The 23,114-nt window shown below is 45.2% G+C and overlaps 1 protein-coding gene across 1 annotated transcript in view; it reads left to right on the top strand.

Annotated features, from left to right (window-relative positions):
• Positions 1-23,114, top strand: part of LOC135375728 (thrombin inhibitor savignin-like) — a 73,886-nt gene that overhangs the window by 7,883 nt on the left and 42,889 nt on the right. Inside the window, exon 2 of the mRNA XM_064608399.1 lies at positions 21,180-21,338. Within this exon, the coding sequence (XP_064464469.1) occupies positions 21,180-21,338 (159 nt within the window). The remainder of the gene's footprint in view (positions 1-21,179; positions 21,339-23,114) is intronic.

Here is a 23,114-nt window from a genome sequence, read left to right as displayed (position 1 = left end):
GATACCGGACGGGTGAAGAGCGTTGAACTTGTATATGAGATAAGACTCCCTATCACGTCTGTCACGTGTGGATCTAAACCCGGTTTCTACAATATATAGTTTAATGTTGTCAAAATTGTGACCAGGAACGTTAAAGTGTTCGGTGACTGCTTTGGGGAGTTTGTTGGACGTGTCGGTTCTGTGTCCGGTAAGGCGGTTGTTCATTTGTTGGCCGGTTTCACCAATGTATTGCATAAAGCAGTCGCCGCATATAACACGCCGCATACACGGCGCTAATAACCCATACCATACAGGACCTCCACGGACGAAAGCTCATCACACGTGATGACCTCAGATATCTCACCCCATCAAACACAGGCGCAGGTCGTTTCTATTTACTGCCCAAAATCCACAAGGTACACGCCAACGAGCTCTATAGGGCTGACATCCCCGGCAGGCCAATTGTATCAAATAACAACACACCAACAGAAAAACTCTCGAAATTCCTTGACTACTATTTAAACCATATTCCGACAACACTGCCATCGCATGTACAAGACACACCCCACCTCCCCAGAATAATCAGAGATATAAACAACACTCGTACATTTGATAGGGACACAATACTAGCCACGCTGGATGTGACATCACTGTATACTAACATCCCACACAACGAGGGGATCACAGCCCTCTGCAATACCCTTTCTACAACAAACGCCAGAAAAGACACGGAAACCATACTCGCTCTAATGGACTTGGTCCTTAAACTGAACTACTTCGAGTTCAATGGCGAATACTACACTGTTAAAACAGAGCTTCACCGCATAGCACGCTCCTAGCCAACCATTCCGAATGATATCATTCTGTGTCATGATATGTTCAAACAGGGGGGAGGCGCCTATCTGGGACAAGATAATCTGTCCCAGATAGGCGCCTCCTCCCATTTTCACCAAATCAATGCACAGAATGATATCATTCGGAATGATGGTTGGCTAGGAGCGTGCTATGCGGTGAAGATCTGTTTTAACAGTGTACCTACAAGTACACGGTACAAGTATGGGCACACCTGTTGCACCCACATACGCAAATATCTTCATGGGGTTCTTAGAAAACAAAGTTCTCAGCGCGCTCTCATTAAAACCCACTGTGTACCTTCGATACATCGATGATATAATGATAATATGGAAACACGGGGAACATGAATTTCAAAAGTTCGTAGACCTACTGAACACCGCGCATAGCAAGATAAAATTCACATCAACTCACTTAATTAACTTCCTCGACACCACAATATCACTAGGCAACGGCAACCTCACCACAACCCTGTACAAAAAGCCAACTGACAAACAACAATACCTTCACTTCAAGAGTCACCACCCGCGTCACTGTAAGGTTGGAATTCCTAATGGGCAGAGTGTAAGACTGCGCAGAATTTGTTCAAACGACACAGATTACGCTGAGAAGCTTGACGAACTCTGCAGTACACTTGCCCAAAGGGACTATCCAGACTCCCTCCTAACCGAATTCCGTCGCAAGGCACTCACACTCGATCGAAACGAGGTTCTGGAAAACCGAAAAAATCCTGACGCGTGCCAAATAAGCTTCATCACAAGATATTCCAACGCACTTCCAAACATCAAAGCCATTCTACAGAAGCACGAGCCCCTCCTCCAAAGCAGTGACCGACTTAGCAATATATTCACCCATCCAATACAGGTGACATACCGATGCGCAAAAAACCTAGCAGACTCCTTGGTCAATGCCAAAATCAGCAAAACGAGCACCCGTACACGGGAACACGACCCTGCAACCTCCCGCACTGCAAAACATGCAAGCACATTCAACACGCTAACTCCATCAAAAGCTCTGCGAGCAATTACACCCACCCCGTTAACCACGCATTCACATGCACAAACTCCAATGTCATATACGCATTGAATGCGGCGACTGCTCTATGGAATACATTGGTGAAACCGGCCAACAAATGAACAACCGCGTTAGCGGACACAGAACCGACACGTCCAACAAACTCCCCAAAGCAGTCGCCGAACACTTTAACGTTCCTGGTCACAATTTTGACAACATTAAACTATATATTCTAGAAACCGGGTTTAGATCCACACGTGACAGACGTGATAGGGAGTCTTATCTCATATACAAGTTCAACGCTCTTCACCCGTCCGGTATCAACAAATCACAAGGCACCCTAGAAACACTACACACAAATAAAATATGCTTTTCCCTTCTATCTCCATCATCATCTGTTATGTTCTGCATGGCCACTGCTTTCTGCTTTCTTTATTGCATGCCACAACTTTGTATTACAAATATTTAAAAAAAACCCCTTTGCCCGTTCTGGAATTTTCCCCACGTAACCACTAACCTCCTTATCTTTCGCTATGCTCTTGCCTGTTGTCCCGTTTCGTCCACGTGTTCGTGAACTTTCCATTTTTCTGTAACCGGTCTGGAGCCTAGATCACTACGTTCACATAATCCCCTCCACACTCTAACAAAGCGGCCATTCACTCCGGCCGTAGAAGCCCCCCAGCAAACCAGAGACGTCCCCTGAACATCCATGTCATATCCTGACTCGGAGGTTGGACCGTCCCAGGGAACACGCCACAAATCCCATAGACATCATCTGTACGTCCAGGGGACAAAAAAAAAATCTTCCCCTGTTGCACATTCCACGAACATCCCACAAACGTACAGTAGACGTCCGTGGGATATTGACAGCTTTGAGATCGAGACGACGCATGGATGTTTATTGGGAGCTTGAAGTTGCCTTTATCATCTTCAAATCATATTTTGAAACATTTTGCGAGAGTTGTGTGTGTGTGTGTAGGGGGCTGGTGTCGGTACCATTATCGGACCCGTAACTATAGAGAGTGGCCACCACATAACTATTTCATTCCCTGTTGCCCCACTGTACCCGTTTCTGGTAATTCCCATAACGGACACAGAGCGCGGTGGTTTAAATAAAGCAAACAAAGAAATGGAAAAGCTCACAGTCCAGAAAGCTTCAAAAGGAACTAGCCTTCCCTTTCCAAGAGAAAACAAATACTGTATTGCTTGTCGCGCGAACTTCCGCGAATTCGAGGGTACTCCTCGCCTCTGAAACAAAACGGATGGTGAGCTGTCTAAGTATAATCCGATTATACACAAAAACAAGAGTCAAGTGACGAGTTGCGTGGTGTATTAACTCTGCAACAAGGTAACGCCTGTGTTTCTTACTGCTCTTGGTCTGACACACTCAGTATAAGTTAATCGAAAGTCAAATTTGAGAGTGCCACAGAATTCCGCATCTCTGCATGCGGAATTCTGTGGCACTCTCAAATTTGGCACTCATATTATGGATGCATTAGTTCGCTTGTAAACTTGTTCATGAAGACGTCGGATGGCACGAAGTCTTTACAGTCCATTTGTCGGCAAGGCGAATTTAACGTGAAGAATGTTCTCGAGCATGTCATGTGTCACCTTATTCCTCAAGTCTGATTTCGTTAACGTGACATGGCTGAATACGCGTTCGACTGCCACGTTAGAAAATGGCAAGGAAAGAAGGCTTAGACAGAGACCTGACAGTTTCGGAAACATATTTTGACCTGCACTATTTGTAGCGTTTGCAACGTTAGTCTAGAAGTGAGCAGTTGTTTCTCTGTGGAGTTCTTCTGTGTCGGTCTGAAGAAGGTCGAATTCTTACTCCATGGCTGATATCGAATTATCGCCTACTGAACTACTCACATATCTACTCGAATTTCTCCCTACGGTGCCTTGTATAACGTTTTGAGCCTGCTAACTTTCACTAAGTGCATAGTTACATGATGTCATTCCATATGCCAACCGGTGTTCTAAATTGGAACATGAACCGCAAGATGTGTTGAATCACATATGATGCACCACATATCTTCTACCTGGTGTCTCAGTTAAATCCCCGGGCTAAATAATTCGCGAACCGGTGCACCAATCGCATAACTTTCTTTTTTACAAGTATCTGTCCAATACCGCCTACAAGATGCGCACCGCGTGAATGAGCGGGAGGCGCTCATTATTTAAATAAAAATTCAAATGAGTTTCGTTAAAAAAGCTAACTTGTAAAGCAGGGCGCCGTCGGCATTAAAATGGGTACTACCCCTTCTGGGACCTTCAGTAGATACGTTTTAGAGAAAAATCTGCAACCGAAGCGGGTCATTTGTTGCAGTAATTAATTGGTTTCGGTTTACATATTTTTGTCGCGGCTAGTCGCGGTGAAGCGCAAAAGGACGCTCTTTCACTCCCATGTCCACCAATGAATTACGTCCTTACACCAATGAATTACATCCTTTTGCGCTTCGCCGCGACCAGCCGGGACAAAAATACGTAAACCGAAACCAATTAATTACTGCAACAAATGACCCGCTTCGGTGGCAGATTTTTCTCTAAAAGGTGTCCACTGAAGGTCCCAAAAGGGGTAGTACCCATTTTAATGCCGACGGCGCCCTGCTTTAGAAGTTAGCTTTTTTCACGAAACTCATTTGAATTTTTATTTAAATAATGAGCGCCTCCCGCTCATTCACGCGGTGCGCATCTTGTAGGCGGTAATTGGACAGATACTTGTAAAACAGAAAGTTATTCGATTGGTGCACCGGTTCGCGAATTATTTAGCCCGGGGATTTAACTGAGACACCCGGTATATACCCTTCATTGCTTATGTAAATAAAGGTCCCTTTCAACGACACCAAGCCGGGGGCGGCATGATATACAGTTAAGGTCTGATATACAGGCCTGTGTAAGTAGTACGACCCCCATAGAAGTGGCAGCTTTACGCAAAAGCGCGTGTGAACGACGTTAGCAACTCGCGTTGCCGCGGGCCCGGCAAATTTGTGCTTGGAACGACCGGTTATACGCTCGCCGTGTGCACAGACCTGTATATGGTTAGTGTTTAATATTTCAACTCCATTAGTTTTGGGGCTTTTAATAATGGAACACCAGCGATCTCAAGGCACCACGTACTCTCTCCAGTTTGCGCAACTTATTCAAATCAGCACTTTCAGGAGAACAATCAAGTCGTAGGGGAAATGGTTCCTTTACACTCCGAAATTCCGATTGTAGACGAACAAAAGCTGCTGAACGTAACTGCTTTAATGGAATGTACGCACTATTTTTTTACACCTATGCTAGTGTAAGAAGGGTGTACTTTGCAATATACACCCAGATCACTCTCATATTACACCCCTTCGAGCCATCCTCTCATAGTGGGTGTGGCCATTTGAAAAAGTTCCGGGGAACAGCACGTGCTGGAAAATGCTGTGCAAATCGACAGCGATTTGCTTATCGTCTCTGATCGTCGTCGCCGTCGAACTAGTGCATGCACCGTAGCTGGCGTTTTGCACAGCAGTTCCCGGCATGCCCATCCAGGGCGCGTGCTGCATTGGTGTGTTGAAGGTGTGCAAAGGGTGTAATGCTTTAAGGGTGTTTTGCCTTATTGTAAAGTGTTTAACATTGTTGTGGAATATGAATGGCGCGTACACTGAGTCTTCATTCTCCTTCATACCAAAACCAGTAAGAAACACAAGCGTTGTCTTGATGATGAGTTGATACACCAAGCATTCCTCACTTCCGTGTTCTTTTTTTTTTTTTTTTTTTTTTGTATAGACACCTCACCCTTCGTTTTGACTTGAATGCGAGCAGGGCTATCGAATTTGCAGATGCTCGCACGACAGGCAAGTATATAGTTATGCCATTGCTTAAGGGTGTTGATTTACACCAAAAATTGAATCAGTAGGGGTATCGTCCAATTACCAGTGTAGAACAACAAGCTGCACACCCGCTAAGTTGACGTCACACCCTTTCAGAGGTAATGTGGGTGTACCATAACTCACACCCTCTTATGTGTAAACATTTGAAAGTGTTGTGAAATGCACCCTGAGAGGTAGGTGTACTTCATTACACCTATAAGCGTTTGCACTGAAAGGGGTGTGAGTTGTGTTGCACGAACCTTACATTCAAAAGGGTATAAAAAAGTTTAGTGTGACAATCGTCGTGTGGTCATGTGCTGTTGTCCGAACGCACGTGGCGTGAAACGCTGGAATAGCCCAAAAATAGCCAAATAGCCAAGATGATAAATATCCCGCCAACTGTCACAAAAAGTAGCCCAATTTGGCAGTTTATAGCCCAATCTGGTAACCCTCCAATCTGAGAGATTCCGCGTGCCGCCATCTATGGGGTCTCCTGAAAACTGGCGTGACAGCACAACATCTCCTGCCTGCCAAAGGCGGAACATCGTTCCACATTAGGCAACGTGCAATCTGTCGAGAATGGGGAGATCTATCCAATTTTCAACAAATCGCGAGGTGGACGGTGTCGTTAGGAGCGACTGCGAAGTAGAAGTGTGTTATGTGGTGAAGTTCTGTCTTAACAGCGTATAGGGCTGTTGCAGTGAAGTTTGCACAGCGCCATTTCGGACCCAAACGGCCGCGGATCTCAACAGTAAGGAGTTCCATCAGCGGGTTTTGCATGGTGTATCAAACGGTATGGTGCCAAGGAAGCTACAAAACCTGTAGGAAATCAACAGAAAAAGCGGTGCTTCTTGAAAAGCGCGAACAACTTGAAACCGTGTACTTTAAAGTGCCGCGTCGTCTGCTAAACCGGGGAGTGTTGCATGATTTGGGGCGCTGATGTTGCTGCTCACTCGCGCCACCTGGCCCAGAGCAACAGGCCCATAGATGAGGAAATATAATGCGTTGACACGTGTGTGGTGTACGTTATATGATTATGTGTGCGTTCTTGATGTGATTTTGCACAACGGACTAAGATGGACTTCCTTTTTGTGGCTTATAACTAGGGTTTCCGATCTACCCGAAGAAATAAGAAGTTTTTAAAACGAAAAGCAAGGAATTGGTACAACTTTAAAGCAAACTCCGCTTTTGAGGATTCCCGTAAACGAAAGCAACAAGAAAACAATTTCTTGCACACTAATTGCGGAGTCGTTTCCTTCTATGCCGTAATAGCTTTGCATCCCGGGTTACCAGGATCCAGGAACTAGTAACGGTTAGGAACATCAATAAAATTTACTTGAAAGACACTTTCGTAGTGTAGACTGCTACGTGAAAGTCTCATTCAAATAAATTTTTCGATGTTCCTAACCGGAGAGTTCGTTTTAATTCACCATCCGGTCGCATGACATTTTTTTTTTTGTTCCTGTTGCAACTGACCAGGCTCCGTAAGAAGGAACGGTGCCTCTGTTCACTCAAATCAATATTGCACGAGTCCTTCACTAAACAATGTGCGAAGCATCCGTGTGATGCGGGTGAAGTCGGTTCTTGCATCGAGGCACCTCGACATTTGAGTCACTGAATACGATACCTTATTTGGTGACTCTACTCAACACGAGAGCATCTTGGTGGCATGGTGGTTAGGATTACCGCTTTCCACGCCGAGACTGGGAGGTGACGCGCGTTTGCATCTGTACACCTGCTTCCCGAAGGGCACTATGGAACGAAAACAAATCCGGTGATGTCATAAAAGCTCAAGAAGGGAGCGCGTTTTGGGCCCAGCTTACGGTTAATTTTTGGCAAGTTAGCATTCTATCAGGAGCACGAGATTATTTATGGTAATAAACTATTGTATAGAGATTCGATTCACATCAATATATATGCACCACCTCTCGTGGCATAGTTGTTAGGATGATCGCTTTTCACGCAGAGACTGGGAGATGACGCGGGTTTGCATCTCCGCACCGGCTGGGGTTTCTCTTTGGGTTTTCCGGTAGACTTTCCAGACGAACGTCGGCACAGTACCCCCTGAAGTCGGCCTAGGACGCATACTATCCCCCCTGTCCCCCACTCCTTCCTGCTGTCCTCTATCCATCTGTCCACGTCTGTACGCCGCTTACACAGTTGCTTCGCGGCGCTAGCACTGAATTTAAAAACGGCATAGCAGTTCTACCACGAAAACGTCCAGAGCCGAGGGTTTTCGTTTCCTGTTTCTTTTCTTTTTTTTATGTGTACCGTGATTCGCCTCTTCCTCAAAGTAGAGAAGGGAGCAGCGATTACATAAAATTGTCTTCTTCAAGGGGCAAGTAGTTGCAACACAGACAGTAAGATGGGATGCGAGGGAAAGCTGTCTTGCGATTATGTCATGGAATGTCAGGATTTCGAGATGACACGCGATCGTGATGGAGAGGTCGTTGGCTACAAGTTCCGACACATGACAATAAGGCAGCTTCTCTTCCTTTTGTGCGTATGTCGTTTCAGAACAGTTGCTTTTTCTCAGAATTTTCGTTTAGTTACCCAGTCGTAATAATAAGCGCCCAAAAACAAACTCCGAGTTCTCAGAAAATAATAAACTCCGAAACCAAAGAGAATTATCCGAATTATCCGAGGCGAGCTACAAACATAGACGACACAAACACATAAGCCTCCAACACCCAAGAAACATTCACCGCCTGTTTCACCAATCTCGGCTTACTACCGCAAGAACGGCTAAGCGATCGAGCTTCCTCAAAACGCGTTCAGCAGAGGGAAGCCCGCAGCTGTACGTTCCACCAAACCTCACACTCACTTATGCCCCTCACTTTGCAAAACGAAGTTCAGGCAAGGGAATTCTAGGTATATTTGTTCGTCCACGTTGAGTGTCGCGTGCTATTGGCTTTTTAAGGTCACATGACCACTTCACGCCTCGCGTAGCAGACGACGTCTGTTATGTTTTATCGCGAGTGATAGCACATCAAATGACAGCCAGATGGATATGCGGTACAGAAAAGAAAGCAGCCATGCCAACGGCAGCCCAATAAATAATAAATGCACGAAATAATAATAATAAATAATAAACGCACGTTAATACGAAGTATTTATTACACGGCAACAACCGAACACGAATGAACTTACCAGAATGAGCTGCATGTGTGCAGCTATACTTTTTTCGCAGGCAAGGGGAACGGCATCACATAAAACGCAACTTTCAAAAGAGTACGTAATGCAGAGCCACGAGTGATAATAGAAAATTACGAAGTAAGGCTGCTTCCACAGTGGCTATCTTCGACTAGGGCGAACACGAACGAAGCGAACGAAGAATGACGAAAAAATTAGATAGTTGGCTGCTCCTCAGTTGTGCCTTCATATCATCTTTAGTCGTACCCCACTCTGCGGCATTATTTTGCTGTGCTTAAGCCAGCACACATTCTGTATTATCAATATTTGGGCGCACACACACAGGCACCTCACAGCAGTCACTATGGCCGCTTACACAAAACCGTTACCAGATCTTGAAAATCCGATTGAAGGTCCATTCTTCTTGTCAGATGCAACTGTATCCGCAGAAGAACCGTCGACACTATTCTTCCTCATAGTAATGGCTGCAAACCATTCGTTGTCGTCTCCGCACGGCTTATTTCAACAAATAACCGACGAAAAGGCTGACGGAATGGCCTCGGCTACGTGTCCTGAGCCGTCGATGAGGACGGTTTTGCTGGGTGGAAGTTTGTGGGTGTCCCTGTAACACCAATAATTTGTGGTGTAAACACCAATAATTTTGACGTCTGGTCTCACTGGAACACAGAAACGAGCCCCGCAGGAGGGTTGGAGGTTCAAAAATAGTGCTGCACTTTTTTATCTATTCAGTCTGAAAACCTTTTATTCACAACGATTACTTAGGTGTCACAGATGAAAAGTAATGGTCGCCTATTTACACGAGGGTGACATGCCTAAGCCTTCAAAACGACTTTTCTCCTTGTATTTCATACGTTTTTACGGTGCACATTCGCAAACACTGAAGTATGTTCAGAAAACTTTATTTAACAGGTATCCAATTTATCTCACCTAAAGGTGGCACCCTTTAACACGTAAAACCGAAAGCATCAAAACAAGAAAAATCAAGTCTTCGCCACTATAGTACATTCTATGTGTGTAGTCACACACAAATGTTTCCCACTACAGTTTTGATCCCCACAATCTGAGTGGCATGTACAAGTTTATCCTGGTTGAAGTGGGAAGCGGCCAGCTTTTCTACAATAGCAGGGTTCCTTTAGTAACACTCGTGTATTGTCATCAAGCTTATCATCAAGCACTGCATGCATTGCAGTGCATTGTCACCCTCTGAGTGAGTATTCTCATCAAGCAGACGAACTACCTATGTCAGTATTATTTTAGATTTAGTGTCAGCGTTTAGTTTGACGCGAGTTTGAGGGCGGCGCTAGTGTTGAGTGGGTTTGGTGCAACGCTCGGAAACTGGAACCGAGCTTAACTAGCTCTGCGAACTCAATTCTGCGTTGAGCGTCGTTTGTGCCAACCGGGGGTCAGTTACTTGGATTCCGAAAACACACTTCGAATATGCCAAGAAATACTCTGAATTGAACAGAAAACTTAAAACCAGGAACACTACATATAATACTCTACCACATTGCTGGTGGTGATGCGGGGCGTGAAATAATCAGCCCCTTCGCAACAAGGATCCAAGTCCTACGGTGTTCAAAAAGGTCAAAAGAGCTTTGAGGGCAGGGCGTTGGTGGGCTGGACCTGGCCATGGGCCAAGCCACTTTGATAGAGACAGGGGACGAGACTCCAGCTGGTTAAGAGACCCGGAGACTGCGGTCCGGGGAGGTTGGCAGTGTGGACAATGAGGAAGAATGTGCTCTAGATCTTCGACGGCACCACAGTGAGAACATCTTGGAGAGTCAACTTGGCAATTGGTTGGTGAGAAACCAGGGGTGTCACGAGACGTCGAAGAATGAAGAGACGGTCTCCACTCAACAGCGCAATACTGGTCCGTCTCCGGGACGAGAAAGCAGCTTCTGCGGTGCTGTCGGTACAGTTCCTTCCCCATGACACCACAGTGGGCTGGAACACATTGTCCCACGAGGCTCCTCAGTGAAATTCGATACCGCCATGAAAGCGACTTCTATCGAGTGGCGCAGAGGACATGCCCGAGCCTCACTGGCTTCGTCGCTATGGAAATAGCACCGCCGGAGGCCCCCTGGTCTCTGCCGGTACCACTCACATTCATACGTCTTCCGAACCTTCTGGAACGAAGAGATCAGTCGCTGAAGTCTTTCGAGCTCATTTTTGTGCTCTGGTGGAGGAGACGTTTCCTACGTCTACAGCTGCATGCACAGATGGCGCATCCCGAAATGGCAAGTCTGCCTCGGCATTCGTAATCCCTTTCGAAGGCGTAGTGCAAGGAGGACAACTCTACATCTGCGCTGTAAGTACTTGAAAATTCTAACATCCGAGGCTCATCCGCACCCTTGGTGACGGATGTGTTAAGAGGGCATACCAGCTCTCCATCCCAATGTATTTCCTATTCGTATGCCTATGGAACTTGTTTTATGCTTTTTCTCGGTAACCACTGCGCAGATTTTGACGCGGGTAGTTTCACTATAAAGAGGAAGACGAGATGAATTAAATAACGCAGAAACAATTCTGAAACATGTAGTTTGTATTGTACGGCGATGTCACGGATGTGAAAAAATGCACAATTTTTCTCGTCCCTCTTTGAACAGGTTTTTTAAAACTTCTATAGCCATTGCAAAAAAAAATCTCATTTAATTTGTCTCAAAATATCTCAGGAATCGATAGACACAAAATTTATGTCTACCACATTCCGTTTTTATAAAAAAAGCATAAAATATGAGTACACATGCACACCGACTGAAAGCCCAGTGAACCATGCCACTCTGTGTCGCCATCTGCTGTCGCACAGGTAAAACCGAGCGGACCTTATCCATCCGCCGAGCAAGCGGTGCGCATGTGCAGTATAGTGCTGGCTGGTATGGGTAGTGTGGGGGTGTGGATGACATCACACTGGTTCCTGCATCCTCTTCCTCTCTCTCTCTCTTCTCATTATATTTCATGGCCCACTGACTTAGGGCATAGCCTTGGAAACCAGTACAAAAGGTTGCTTAGCTGCTCGTAAAGGGGTTATCCTCTGAGCCTGCATAGTTGTGGCCTGTGTAATGCAAGTAGAAAGCACACTGAGACCAAGAACCCTCATCTTTCTTCTCGTTTTTCGTCACATTAAGCAGGACCGTGCTGTAATGTTCGTAATGCTGAAACAATGCTAGAAATTCTGTCGTCGCCTCCGGTAATAAGAATTCGCCGTTTTCTTTTCTTTTCGCTAAGAGTGCACGCCTCAGTCAGTTCCGAACTTCTGAAGTTTTCTGGAGGACCTCGATATTCCCGGTTGCGAAATCCCCTATCTCGAAAATCGGGGGGCATGGGAAAACAATGGTCCCGGAAAAAATGGTCCCTGGTTGTGTGGACGGAAAAAATGGTCCCGCAAGCACCTGCGCTGCCAAAAATACAGGGCCGTAGTTGCAGGTAGACGATGAAGCACATCAAAGCCGACCGAATGTTATCATTCGCTGTCCTGATTTGAAATTCCATTCAATGAGCAACATAAAATCGATATAATTCGCTGCACTAGTTCGCTACTGATATCATCCTCTGGATGCTAGTATTTTTCTACAGTTGGCCAGACACGGGTTTTACAGTTGTCACCTGCATCTTTTCTGTGTCGATGTTGATGTACAGTGAAAGTTGTACACTCATTTATTCATTGTTTCATGGCCCGTACAACTCCGCTTCTGCTGAAGATACGGTTCATCGACATCGAAAGTATGAGAGAACAACTGCAAAGTCGGTGTCTGAACAACAATAGGAATATACGATACAGGAGATACGATATGCGATATACGAGCACCACCCAGTGAGCATCATGCAAAGATGTAATTTATTTATTTGATTGATTTATTTGTAAAAGAAATGCTTATTATTTGACATCAATTATTACCTGAAAAAGGGCTGGGGATTAGGGATGAAAGACATGTATGACATGCTTACTCACTATGTGTAAGAGCGGGAAAACCTATCAAGTTGCCGAATGGGCTAGGGTGAACAGCGCGGCCCTTGGACCGCTTTCTGGATGCGAAAAAGTGGGTTATCATGAGGAATGTGTTTATGAGCAAGCGGATTACACACAGATAAATGTTCCTTACGAGAACGGCATTTACAAGAGCAGCTTTCTTTGTTGTTCTTTTCAAAACACCAAATGGCCCGCGTTCGATCAAACGGCTCGTGTCTGTTTTTTTTTTTTTTTTTTACTATTTCTGTTGCGATACTGTGGATAGTTTTTGTTGGGTCTGCGCCGGCAGCACTAATAAATGTCTACCCCCGGTACTTAGAATTGAAAAATAAATTTTCCGCAATTAAAAATTGTCCAAAGCCTTCCTCAATCGTGGCAAACGTTTCCGGAAGGTAATTGCCGAATGTCCCACAATCCTCCGGCGAGTACATCGCCAGCTAGAATTCTTTATCACCTTAGGTGAAACACTCTGTTTATCCTCATGTACGCATTTGCAGAGGCAGCTTCAACTTTTGCTCCGCCATCATTATTTACGCGAAAATGAGACGCTTCGTCGCTACCGTTAGGCGTTATGAGCGCTACTCTAAGAAAATGGCAAGAAAGACGCCTCTGATGGGTAAGATTTTGCTTTATATAATTGAATTTTATTTATACATAATTCTTTCCGTATTTTCGATTCAATCTACACTCTTAAAAATGAACTTCACCGCATAGCACGCTCCTAGCCAACAATCATCTCGAATGATATCGTTATCTGCCATGATTTGTTGAAAACGGGAGGCGTACGCCTTTTTGTGACACTTATGCTGTTCATAATTGTCACAGAAAAGGCGTACGCCTCCCATTTTCAACAAATCAGGGCAGATAACGATATCATTTGAGATGATGGTTGGTTAGGAGCGTGCTTTGCAGTGAAGTTCATTTTTAAGAGTGTACTTACGTTAAGTTCATACCGGCGGCCGTCTGCTACGAAGAATCGCTTCTGCCGCTCTCCTGACCAATCACTTCTGCCAGCAACCATTTCTGCAATTATGAGCCTTCTCAACGTGCCTCTCTCCATGCAGAATGGCATTGATAAAAGTGGGCGAGGAATCCGTCGTTTTGGTCTGTCACCAGTGATATCCGTTTAAACCCAAATCAATCGAGTTTCTCCAAAATGGTGCCACCCAGTAAATAAGGGTGGGTAAAACTACTGGATGGCTTCAATAATACGGAACTGTATTCCAACCTATGATTGGCTAGATACCTCAAGAAGTGGGTGGAACCTCAGGTATATGCAGGTCCCATTAATGGCCAGAGTCCCTTTTAGTGCACGACGTTGATCTACACTCTTAAAAATGAACTTCACCGCATAGCACGCTCTCAGACAACCATCATCTCGAATGGTATCGTTATCTACCCTGATTTGTTGAAAATGGGAGGCGTACGCCTTTTCTGTGACAATTATGAACAGCATAAGTGTTACAAAAAAGGCGTACGCCTCCTGTTTTCAACAAATCAGAGCAGATAACGATATCATTAGAGGTGATGGTTGGCTAGGAGCGTGCTATGCTGTGAAGCTCATTTTTAAGAGTGTAGAGCAGATTCTTCTCCATCGCCCACACTACCAACCTTCCCGAACGGTATATACTCTCCGGATCCCTTAGCGAACCGGACTCTCGCCCCTCTCTCTCAGAAAGTTTCTTGTTCCGTGACCACACCCAGCCCACCAATGCTCTGCCCTCAATGCTCTCTTCACCTTTCTGGGCACCATAGGACTTCTATCATTATTGTGAAGGGGCTCATTATTTCATTCCCCGCATCACCGCCAGTAATGGGTTAAAGTATCGCCCCTGGTGATGAAACTCCGCATTCATCGTCTCGCAATAAAGTTGTTGTTTGTTGTTCTGCAATTGTTAGAGCTTGGTGGCTTCTCTAGTACCTTAATACCGTACACATATTTGCTTCCTTGCGCGGTACTGGTGAGCGCTTTCGGTTGTCGACGCCTCTGACACACGCACAGGGGCTCCGTACATTGCTTCGGGCTTTCGAAGGGTATCGGCGACGTCGAACCAACTGTGTAGCGCCGTGCATGTGAATAACAGCACGGAAAGCATTATGTTGACTAAAAGCAAAAGGGGATTTCCTCTCGACCTAAAAAGCTTGGAGGGCACGTCATGATGAAAGGTTGTTGACAGTGAACGATCGGTGTCTGTCTGTGTCCTTTGTGCTTGAGCCTTTGTCAAGAATTTTAACGCTTTTAAACTTTCTTAATCGTGATGTACCAACAAACCCAAAGGGACGTTTTGCTCTAGATAACTAACATGGCGACGAGAAAATGTCTAGGGTGGAGTGTATAAGCCACGAATTTTTACATGAACGAACACGAGTCCGCTAATGCTCGTATCTCAGCGCATGGAATGTGCCTAATGATCACCCGTATACACAAAACATTACTCAAACAAATCTCGACCGTCTTTTACCGGGTATCTGCAGGAGCGGCAAAGGAGAGCGAGGAGGAAAGTACGCGCCAACGAGATATCATGGAAGAAATGGCAAGCGCATCCGAACGACGTCTGAAGTGACGGTGGAGAAGTTACTCAAACGCGACGGAGGACGGCGCTGAATGCAGCGCAGCTAGCAGACGCCGTTTCTCGTCGGAGAAATTCTGTGGAGCGAGCACATTCTCTCGGCGGCATACGAGTGCACGAGAAGACGTGACCTTGCTCACGTGCACCCAAGAAACTATGACGCCGCTGCTGTCGCCCGCGCGCCTCCGCCGAGATCTCGCCCAAAAAAAACGCTCGTGCGGATACCCGGTTAGCCGTTCAAAACCGAGACATGTGTGCTATTGGTAACATTAGACTTTGTGGAGGTGGTTATGATGCAACTGCTTGCTGTAGTCAGCATGCTTAGGTGGGCAACGTCACGATTATCGCAGGGAGGGGGGGGGGGACCCAGCGTCCTGGCCCGACTTCACAGGGGACGGTGCCGACATCTGTCTGAAAGCGGCTGAGGAAAACCCAGGGAAAACACCCAAACAGAGCGGCTGGCGCCCGGTTTCGAATCCGGGTCACATATATACCCAGAGTTTGTGTAGACTGTACACCGTGCTTTCCAAGCTATGGCGTACTGGATGTAATACAGCTATTTACATACCGGGTGTCCCAGCTAAATGTGACCTTATTTTTTAAAAATATACCTATCACTTCTTCCGAGATGAAATCAATTGCAATATAGCATATGCTGAGGGGCACTCCCTATTAGGGCATTGGGAGACTCCTAAGGCAATATATTTATTAACTTTTTAGTTATAAAAGCTACGAAGTTGTTCCAATGAGAACATCTGATCTCTTCGGTCACCAGATACCAAAGGCGTTTCCAGAACAAAAATCCGTTCGATAGATCGTCCCCAAAAAATTCGTGAAGGAACACCATTTTCTTCTTTATTTTGTTCATTGCGCATCTTCGAAGAAACGTCTTTCCTTCACCCCCAGTATGAGAGAGTGAAAGAGCACAGTGCCGCCTCATGCGTCGAAGATTAGCTTTAACTTGCGGAAACAAAACAAAAACAAATGTATCGGGTGACCCTATCGCAACTGCCCTTATCTTTCTCTGCATTTTCTGTTTTCTTTTAATCTTTTTCCAGGACGCAAGAGGCGATAGTGTGCTCCTCCGTGCATCCTCTCGTATTGGGGGTGAAGGAAAGACGCGTCTCTAGAGATGCGCAATGAATAAAATAAAGAAAAAAATGGTGCTCCTTCAAGAATTTTTTGCGGACGATCTATCGGGCGGATTTTTTGTTCTGAAAACGGCTTTGGTATCTGGTGACCAAAGAGATCAGATGTTCTCATTGCAACAACTTCGTAGCTTTTATAATTAAAACGTTAATTATTGAAGGTTCATTAATACATTGCCTTGGGAGTCTGCTAAAGGCCTCCTAAGGAGCTCCCTTCAGCATATGCTATATTGCAATTGATTTCATCTCGGAAAAAGTGATAGATGTATCTTTAAAGCATATGGTCACCTTTAGCTGGAACACCCTGCATAAACTTACCTCGGAAGTCCTGCATCTGCATAAATTAAATAATTCTGCCATTTTAGCGAAGTATTGCGCGAAAGTTAATCGATATGGACTCCGGCACACTACAGCTCTCTGAAACGTTACATTAACAGAGCAAAGGCTGGCGAAACTAGAGTCACTGTACCCGGGGGAAGAGTATCGCAATCGCTTTCCCCGTGCCGCCGCCTTACTCATTCGCCGAGGCGCGTCACGTGGTGCGTTTTCCTCCTCTTTGCTTCCAACCTCTCGCCGGGTCTACGGGGAACGCAATAGCTGGGACGCATGTGCGCGTACATTCGTGTGCTGCTCTTGGTTTTTTGTACGTGAAATGGATCTCAGAGAGCTGAGGAACTACGAACAACCATGTCTGGATGTTGTGCTGCAGCGGGACAGAGTCAAGCAAACCATTTTTCTGCATAATGTAAAAACCCCGAGACTAGGGAACACGAAGGGACAGACACAACACGAAGTCTGATACAGAGACTTCTCTAGAGACTTCTCTAGTGTCTCTGAGACTTCGTGTCGTGTTCCCTAGTCTCGGGGTTTTTACATTATGCATCATCTTCACCAGCTCGCTTGCTTCCTAGCCATTTTTTCATTTTTCTGCATTCCGACGGTCAAAAGTGACGAGACGCGTAGATCGGCACAGAACCTGCCGGAAGAACTTCACGCCTACGAATAACACACGCTTGAGTAACTTGAAGCTCGCGGTCTACTCTTCATGGAAGATCAACTGCTTGCGTTGGAGCGGGGGATTGGAAGATCAATCCACAGCACTTTACATGCGCGTGAAAAAACGTTGGCATTCACATAATCATTGAACGTGTGAAATAGAATTTAATTGCGAAGAGATGAGAATAAAACTGGTGGACGTTATTTATGTCAACCTGGAGCTGCACACACGAGCAGTATAGTTTTATGTCCACAAAACAAGTGAACTGAACTATAAAAAAAAAATGATCTATAGAGCGCAAACGAGACTCGACGATGTCTTTTAGAGGCGAACACGCGCCAACGTAATTCGTCTGTTAGCTACAGAATACAACAAACTATATACTGTAGTGACGCTTGTGCCCTGTTTCATTAAGTATTAGCCGAGTCCCACCACAGGAAGTCACAAACTTTTTGGTGCACAGCCGCGAAATTAACGCGATGTAACACTGACTACAGCTATCCTAACACGCGATCCGCGGCGGCTTGGAAGCAATATGGCTGCCGGAGCAGACGACGCGGAGCGGTTGCGGTACTCTTCCCCCGGTACAGTGACTCTAGGCGAAACAGTTCGAGAGCCACACTGTCGGCGCTAAGTAGAACTATAGGGAGAGAGTATTGTGGGCTATGCCACTCGTGCTTGGGGTGTTTCTCGAGAAGCATCCTCCTCCGCCTCCGCGCATTCGGAGCGGAGCGTCTCTTCTCGACAAACACCCCAAAGCGTGAGTGACATAGCCCACAACGCCCTTTCCCTATAGTTCTACTTAGCGCCGATAGGGTGGCTCTCCAACTGCTCCGCTCGCCGTCGTCGCGTTCAAGTTAACATTGAATGAAGCTGTACATTACCTAGACCGCATTCCCGCGCGAATGATGGCCAACAACGCCTACGACGGATAATACCAGAATGGTTGAACAAATACTCAATTATTTTGGAACTTTTGTAAAGTAATGCTTCCCGACGCAAAGTAATTAAGGCAATTAAAGCTACCTTATAATAATAATAATAATAATGTGATTCGGGGCTTTACGTCGCCAGACAACTGCATACATGAGCGACGCCAGTGGTCGGGTCCGTGGATTCATTTCGCCCACCTGAGGGTTCTTTAAAGTGCGCTGAAATCTCAACACACGGCACACCACATTTAACGTCCCTCGTGGAAGACGCGTTCTATTTTAGAATGAACATTTAGAATGAAAATTTTATAATGAACGAAGTGAACCATGGTTATGCTAGACATACACTCTAAAAACAGAACTTCACCGCATAGCACGCTGCGCGCCAACCGTTGTCACGAATGAAAGTGTTATCGCTGGTGATTGGAAGACAGAGAGGGGTGTACGCCTTTTTGTGGCAATTTTCATATATCCAAATTGCCACAAAAAGGCATACGACCGCTTTATCTCCGGATCGAAACAACATGGACAAATGGACAACAGTGTGGCAAGTGAACACAATGAATGCTGGGGCCCTATTCTCGTCAAAATAATCGACCTCGATACTTTATGTCTGGCCTGTCATTGGTCGTTACGTGAAGAAGGCATAACGAACATAGGTGAATGCCACGCGCCTTCAACCAATAGCCGAGCACTTGATCCCGCAATCTTTGTGCTTTATCTACACTGTTAAAATAGAACTTCACCACATAGGACGCTCCTAGCCAACCATCATTCCGCATGATACCATTCTGTGTCATGGAAACTATGATTTGTTCAAAACAGGGGGAGGAGCCTATCTGGGACATGCGTAATGTGTGCCAGAGAGCTCGCCTATCGGTAGAAGGCGCGTGACATTAATTTGTTCTTCACGCCTTCACGTAACGACCAGTGACAGGCGAGACACAAAAGTAATCGAGGTCGATTACTTTGACGAAAATAGGGCCCATGGACTATTTGCGAACGTTAACATGCACACACTTGACCATAAAAATTGCGGTTTCCATGTACAACGGCCAAACTGTTTGTAAGCAACGCCATAGTTTCTCTGCGGAATTTTGCAACTTGTTTCAATGCCGGTGATAGGCGTTAGCCCATATCGTTGAAGGAAAACACGTTAATTTCCAAATGATGCCTTGTACTGCTGACCTCTCAGAGATGTGATAAGCACACCGGCGGGCTCACTCAGCCGATGCGATGCACTCATACTTCGGAGGAATAAACGACAATGCCGCATAAAAAGCGCAGCATAATTTACACAATAATATACATAATTTACATAATAACTTACACAATATTTACATATTTTCCACAATAGTTTACCCAATTTACACAATATGTCATCTCTAGGTTGTATACTGATGGGAATATATCGGCAAGCGCTAAACGATATATAGCTACAGACATCGAGAGCTACATGACATCAAAGCATAGATCGAGAAGTTGCCCGTCAAAAAGAACTCGTTACGAGTTAAGTTACCGTGTGAAAAATGTAACTGCGTTAATAACGAAGTTCTTCAGCCTGAAATGTAACTCGCAGTTACGGAGTTACTTAAAAAAAGAACGAGTTACTTCCAAGTTACTTCGAACACAAAATAGCACTACACAGGTGCAGCGCGCGTGAGCAGTTAAGTTACACATTGAGTTGCCTGCGGAGGAGTGCTACACGCTTAAATTGTTTTCGTTTATGTCCAATAATAAACCTCTCCCTGCTTGCAAAGAAATGACGTCATGGTGTGCGACAGCGCCACAAATTTGGTAGAGATGAACTACGCTCGAAGCTAGAGGTGAACAAGGTCGCGCCCAAAAGCCACGGTCTTGAGGGGATTACGATGGTACCCGAGAGGGACTTGACCTTCGGTCTTGCTTTTCTTTCAATGGGAGGCAGCAGACAAGTGCCCGTTCGTGGAACCCAGCCCTCTCCTTCCGATTTGTTTCGGTTTCAGTCTGTCTACCAACGTCATAATGACGTTTCTCTGGGAGAGGTCTATTCGAACGCTTTGCATCTTACTCCCGGTGGGCGCACAATGGTTCAGCTTCATTTCAATGGCAGCGGTTCTTACTTCCTGAATAGAATACTGCCACTGATTGAATATCACGTTTTATGGAAAAAATGCCATGAAAGAACCGGAGATAAAGCAAGGAAGTATGTGGACGTCAGTGAAAAGCGAACTCTAAGTAACTTGGAACTTAGCTGAAGTTACTTTGGCAAAGTTACCTGAAAAAGAAACGAGTTCCTCTGAAAGTTACCACGGAACAAAAGTACCGAGTTAAGTTACAAGTTACAAAAAAAAAAAAAGAACTTAGTTACAGTAACGAGTTACTTGTAACGAGTTACTTCGAACTCTGCATCAAAGTGTTGCCTACGATGTGTGATCAGTAAAGGATGGTCATTTTACCACATGTGACCATCTGATCGTAGTTGCAATAATGGCGGCCTTCATATGTACTTTCTTTCAACCAACCGATAAAAATAACGGGTGTTGGGTATCCCTGTGATGCCTGATAACATTCCGGGTGAGGGGCGCGAGAGGATATTGTAACGACGGGAATAACTCTTACGGAATGCCCGCCTTTTCTATAGAGAACAATCGAATGTATCCTACCGTAAAACCAATTTTGAGTTACAGATTCTTAAGGCATTACAGAGAAAAGCAATATATGCATTCTATGCCCACAGGTCTGAACACTCAGTGCAATAACCCAGAAAGCAGCGGCTGCCAGGGTGGTGCAGGAAAGGGAACACGATATTTTAGAGTCGGAAGTCAATGCACACCGTCTTCGGCTTGCTCGGATGAAGGCTACCCCACTCAGGGACAGTGTGAAGCAGCCTGCTTTGGTGAGTCCCCCCACTCCTTCCTGCTGTCCTCTCTCCATCTGTTCGCAGCTCATTGCCATAGTTGCTTCGTGGCACTAACACCGAATTTAAAACAAAGTACAGTATTAACAGTGTTCGGTAGAACATTCTGCGGTGTGGTCAGGCATTGCGTACTGGCCCATTCGCGCAGTTTTCAACACAATTTAGATGAGGAAGATGGACTCAGCTTTTCATCGCTCATCTAGTAAGTGAACAAGAGAATTTCCTGTTTTCACCTGTATACCCCCACTGCATGCGGATAGGTATCTATCCTTGTCATATTACATTATGCAGAATGTGGGATTTCTGCTAGTAGTCGAGTATGCTAGTTGTTAGCGTATTCTCAATGTCCTTAATTAATTAATGAGACAATATGAAGTTGCGCCCTGTTTAAACATTGATTTAAAGACCCATGCGTCAATTGGTAATTTGTAGAATGCCTCGCGAAACTCCTGATCGAGGTGTTCCCAACAAGGCACTCTTCGTTTTCTTTTTTTTTTTTTTTTGTTCCTAAAACGAAATTCTACGGGAAAAAAATAAACCAGGACGTGACAAACATGTTAGCGTGGTCACCTGGTACGAACACTTATCGTTTTCTGGCTTAGTCGGGTGTTTCTCAAAACGCTCTTCCACTTTGAAGTTAGCTGATTAATCTTAATTAGGACATCGAACAAATACTAGGATACTCGAGTGCTAATAACATTCAGTTCGTTTACGCAGACAAACCTTACGTGTAATACGCACTACAATTACCATTAATCAGTTCCTTTCATTATGCCGGGCTACAAGGACCAGATTCTAGGTTCTAGATTCTAGGTTAACACCTCTTCCTTTTTTTAACATCTTGGTGCATGATGAAGATGAGCATGAAGATGAAAAGGGAAAATAAAATGGAGGTGTTGGTGATGTTAGTAAGTTAGTAGTTGGTGCCGTTAGTAGTATGGTGCTGTTAGTATGGTAATGGCTGTTAGTAGTCCTTCTAACCCGCCATACTGTTAGTTTGGGCACCCTGTATAATTCATACTAACTCGACTTTACCGAAGCAAAACAATCGATACTTCCCTTTTTCGGTAAAGACTGCACTCTTAAAATGAACTTCACCGCATAGCACGCTCCTAGCCATTGTTCTCGGGTGGAAAACCATGCCATTCGGGATGACGGTTGGCCGAGAGCGTGCTATGCGATGAAGTTCGTTTTTAAGTGTGTTCTTAGTCGCAATTTGTGCACCAAAACGATAAGGGTCAGTCAAAATAAAAGGGTTCTTGTACTAGTGTACGGAACATGAGTAGAGAAGTCCGTCTTATTTTCCCTTGTACGAAGTTACTGTCAATCTTATGCCGATCTGGCGAAATATGCGCGTGCAAACTTTCTAATTGGTATCAGAGCACCATCAGAGGGTTAATTTCTGAGCTACCAAATCTGTGTTGCCTTCTGACAGATGCAATGATTTCGGTGGAATCAACACTGCTCTCGCGAACGAAAGAACTGTCTTCAATGTTACACTGTTAAAAATAAATCAGTAGAAAAACGGGAATTTTACTCGATATGATAGTGCCATACATTTGTCCGTTTTCTGATCAACGGAGCACAGTTTCTTTACAAACAAATGCTCCGTTGCAAGACGTTACGAAAGCGCCGTAGAAAAACGGACATTTTTTACCGATGCGGTACTTGCAGAGGTTTGTCCGTTCTACGGTGTACGGCGAACTGTTTCTTTACCGCACATGTTCCGTTATAAAATGTTAAGGTGCGCCGTTT

This window comes from Ornithodoros turicata, chromosome 1, assembly GCF_037126465.1.
Source record: "Ornithodoros turicata isolate Travis chromosome 1, ASM3712646v1, whole genome shotgun sequence".
NCBI classification, from domain to species: Eukaryota; Metazoa; Arthropoda; class Arachnida; order Ixodida; family Argasidae; genus Ornithodoros; species Ornithodoros turicata.
This window is presented reverse-complemented; position numbering and strand designations above follow the sequence as displayed.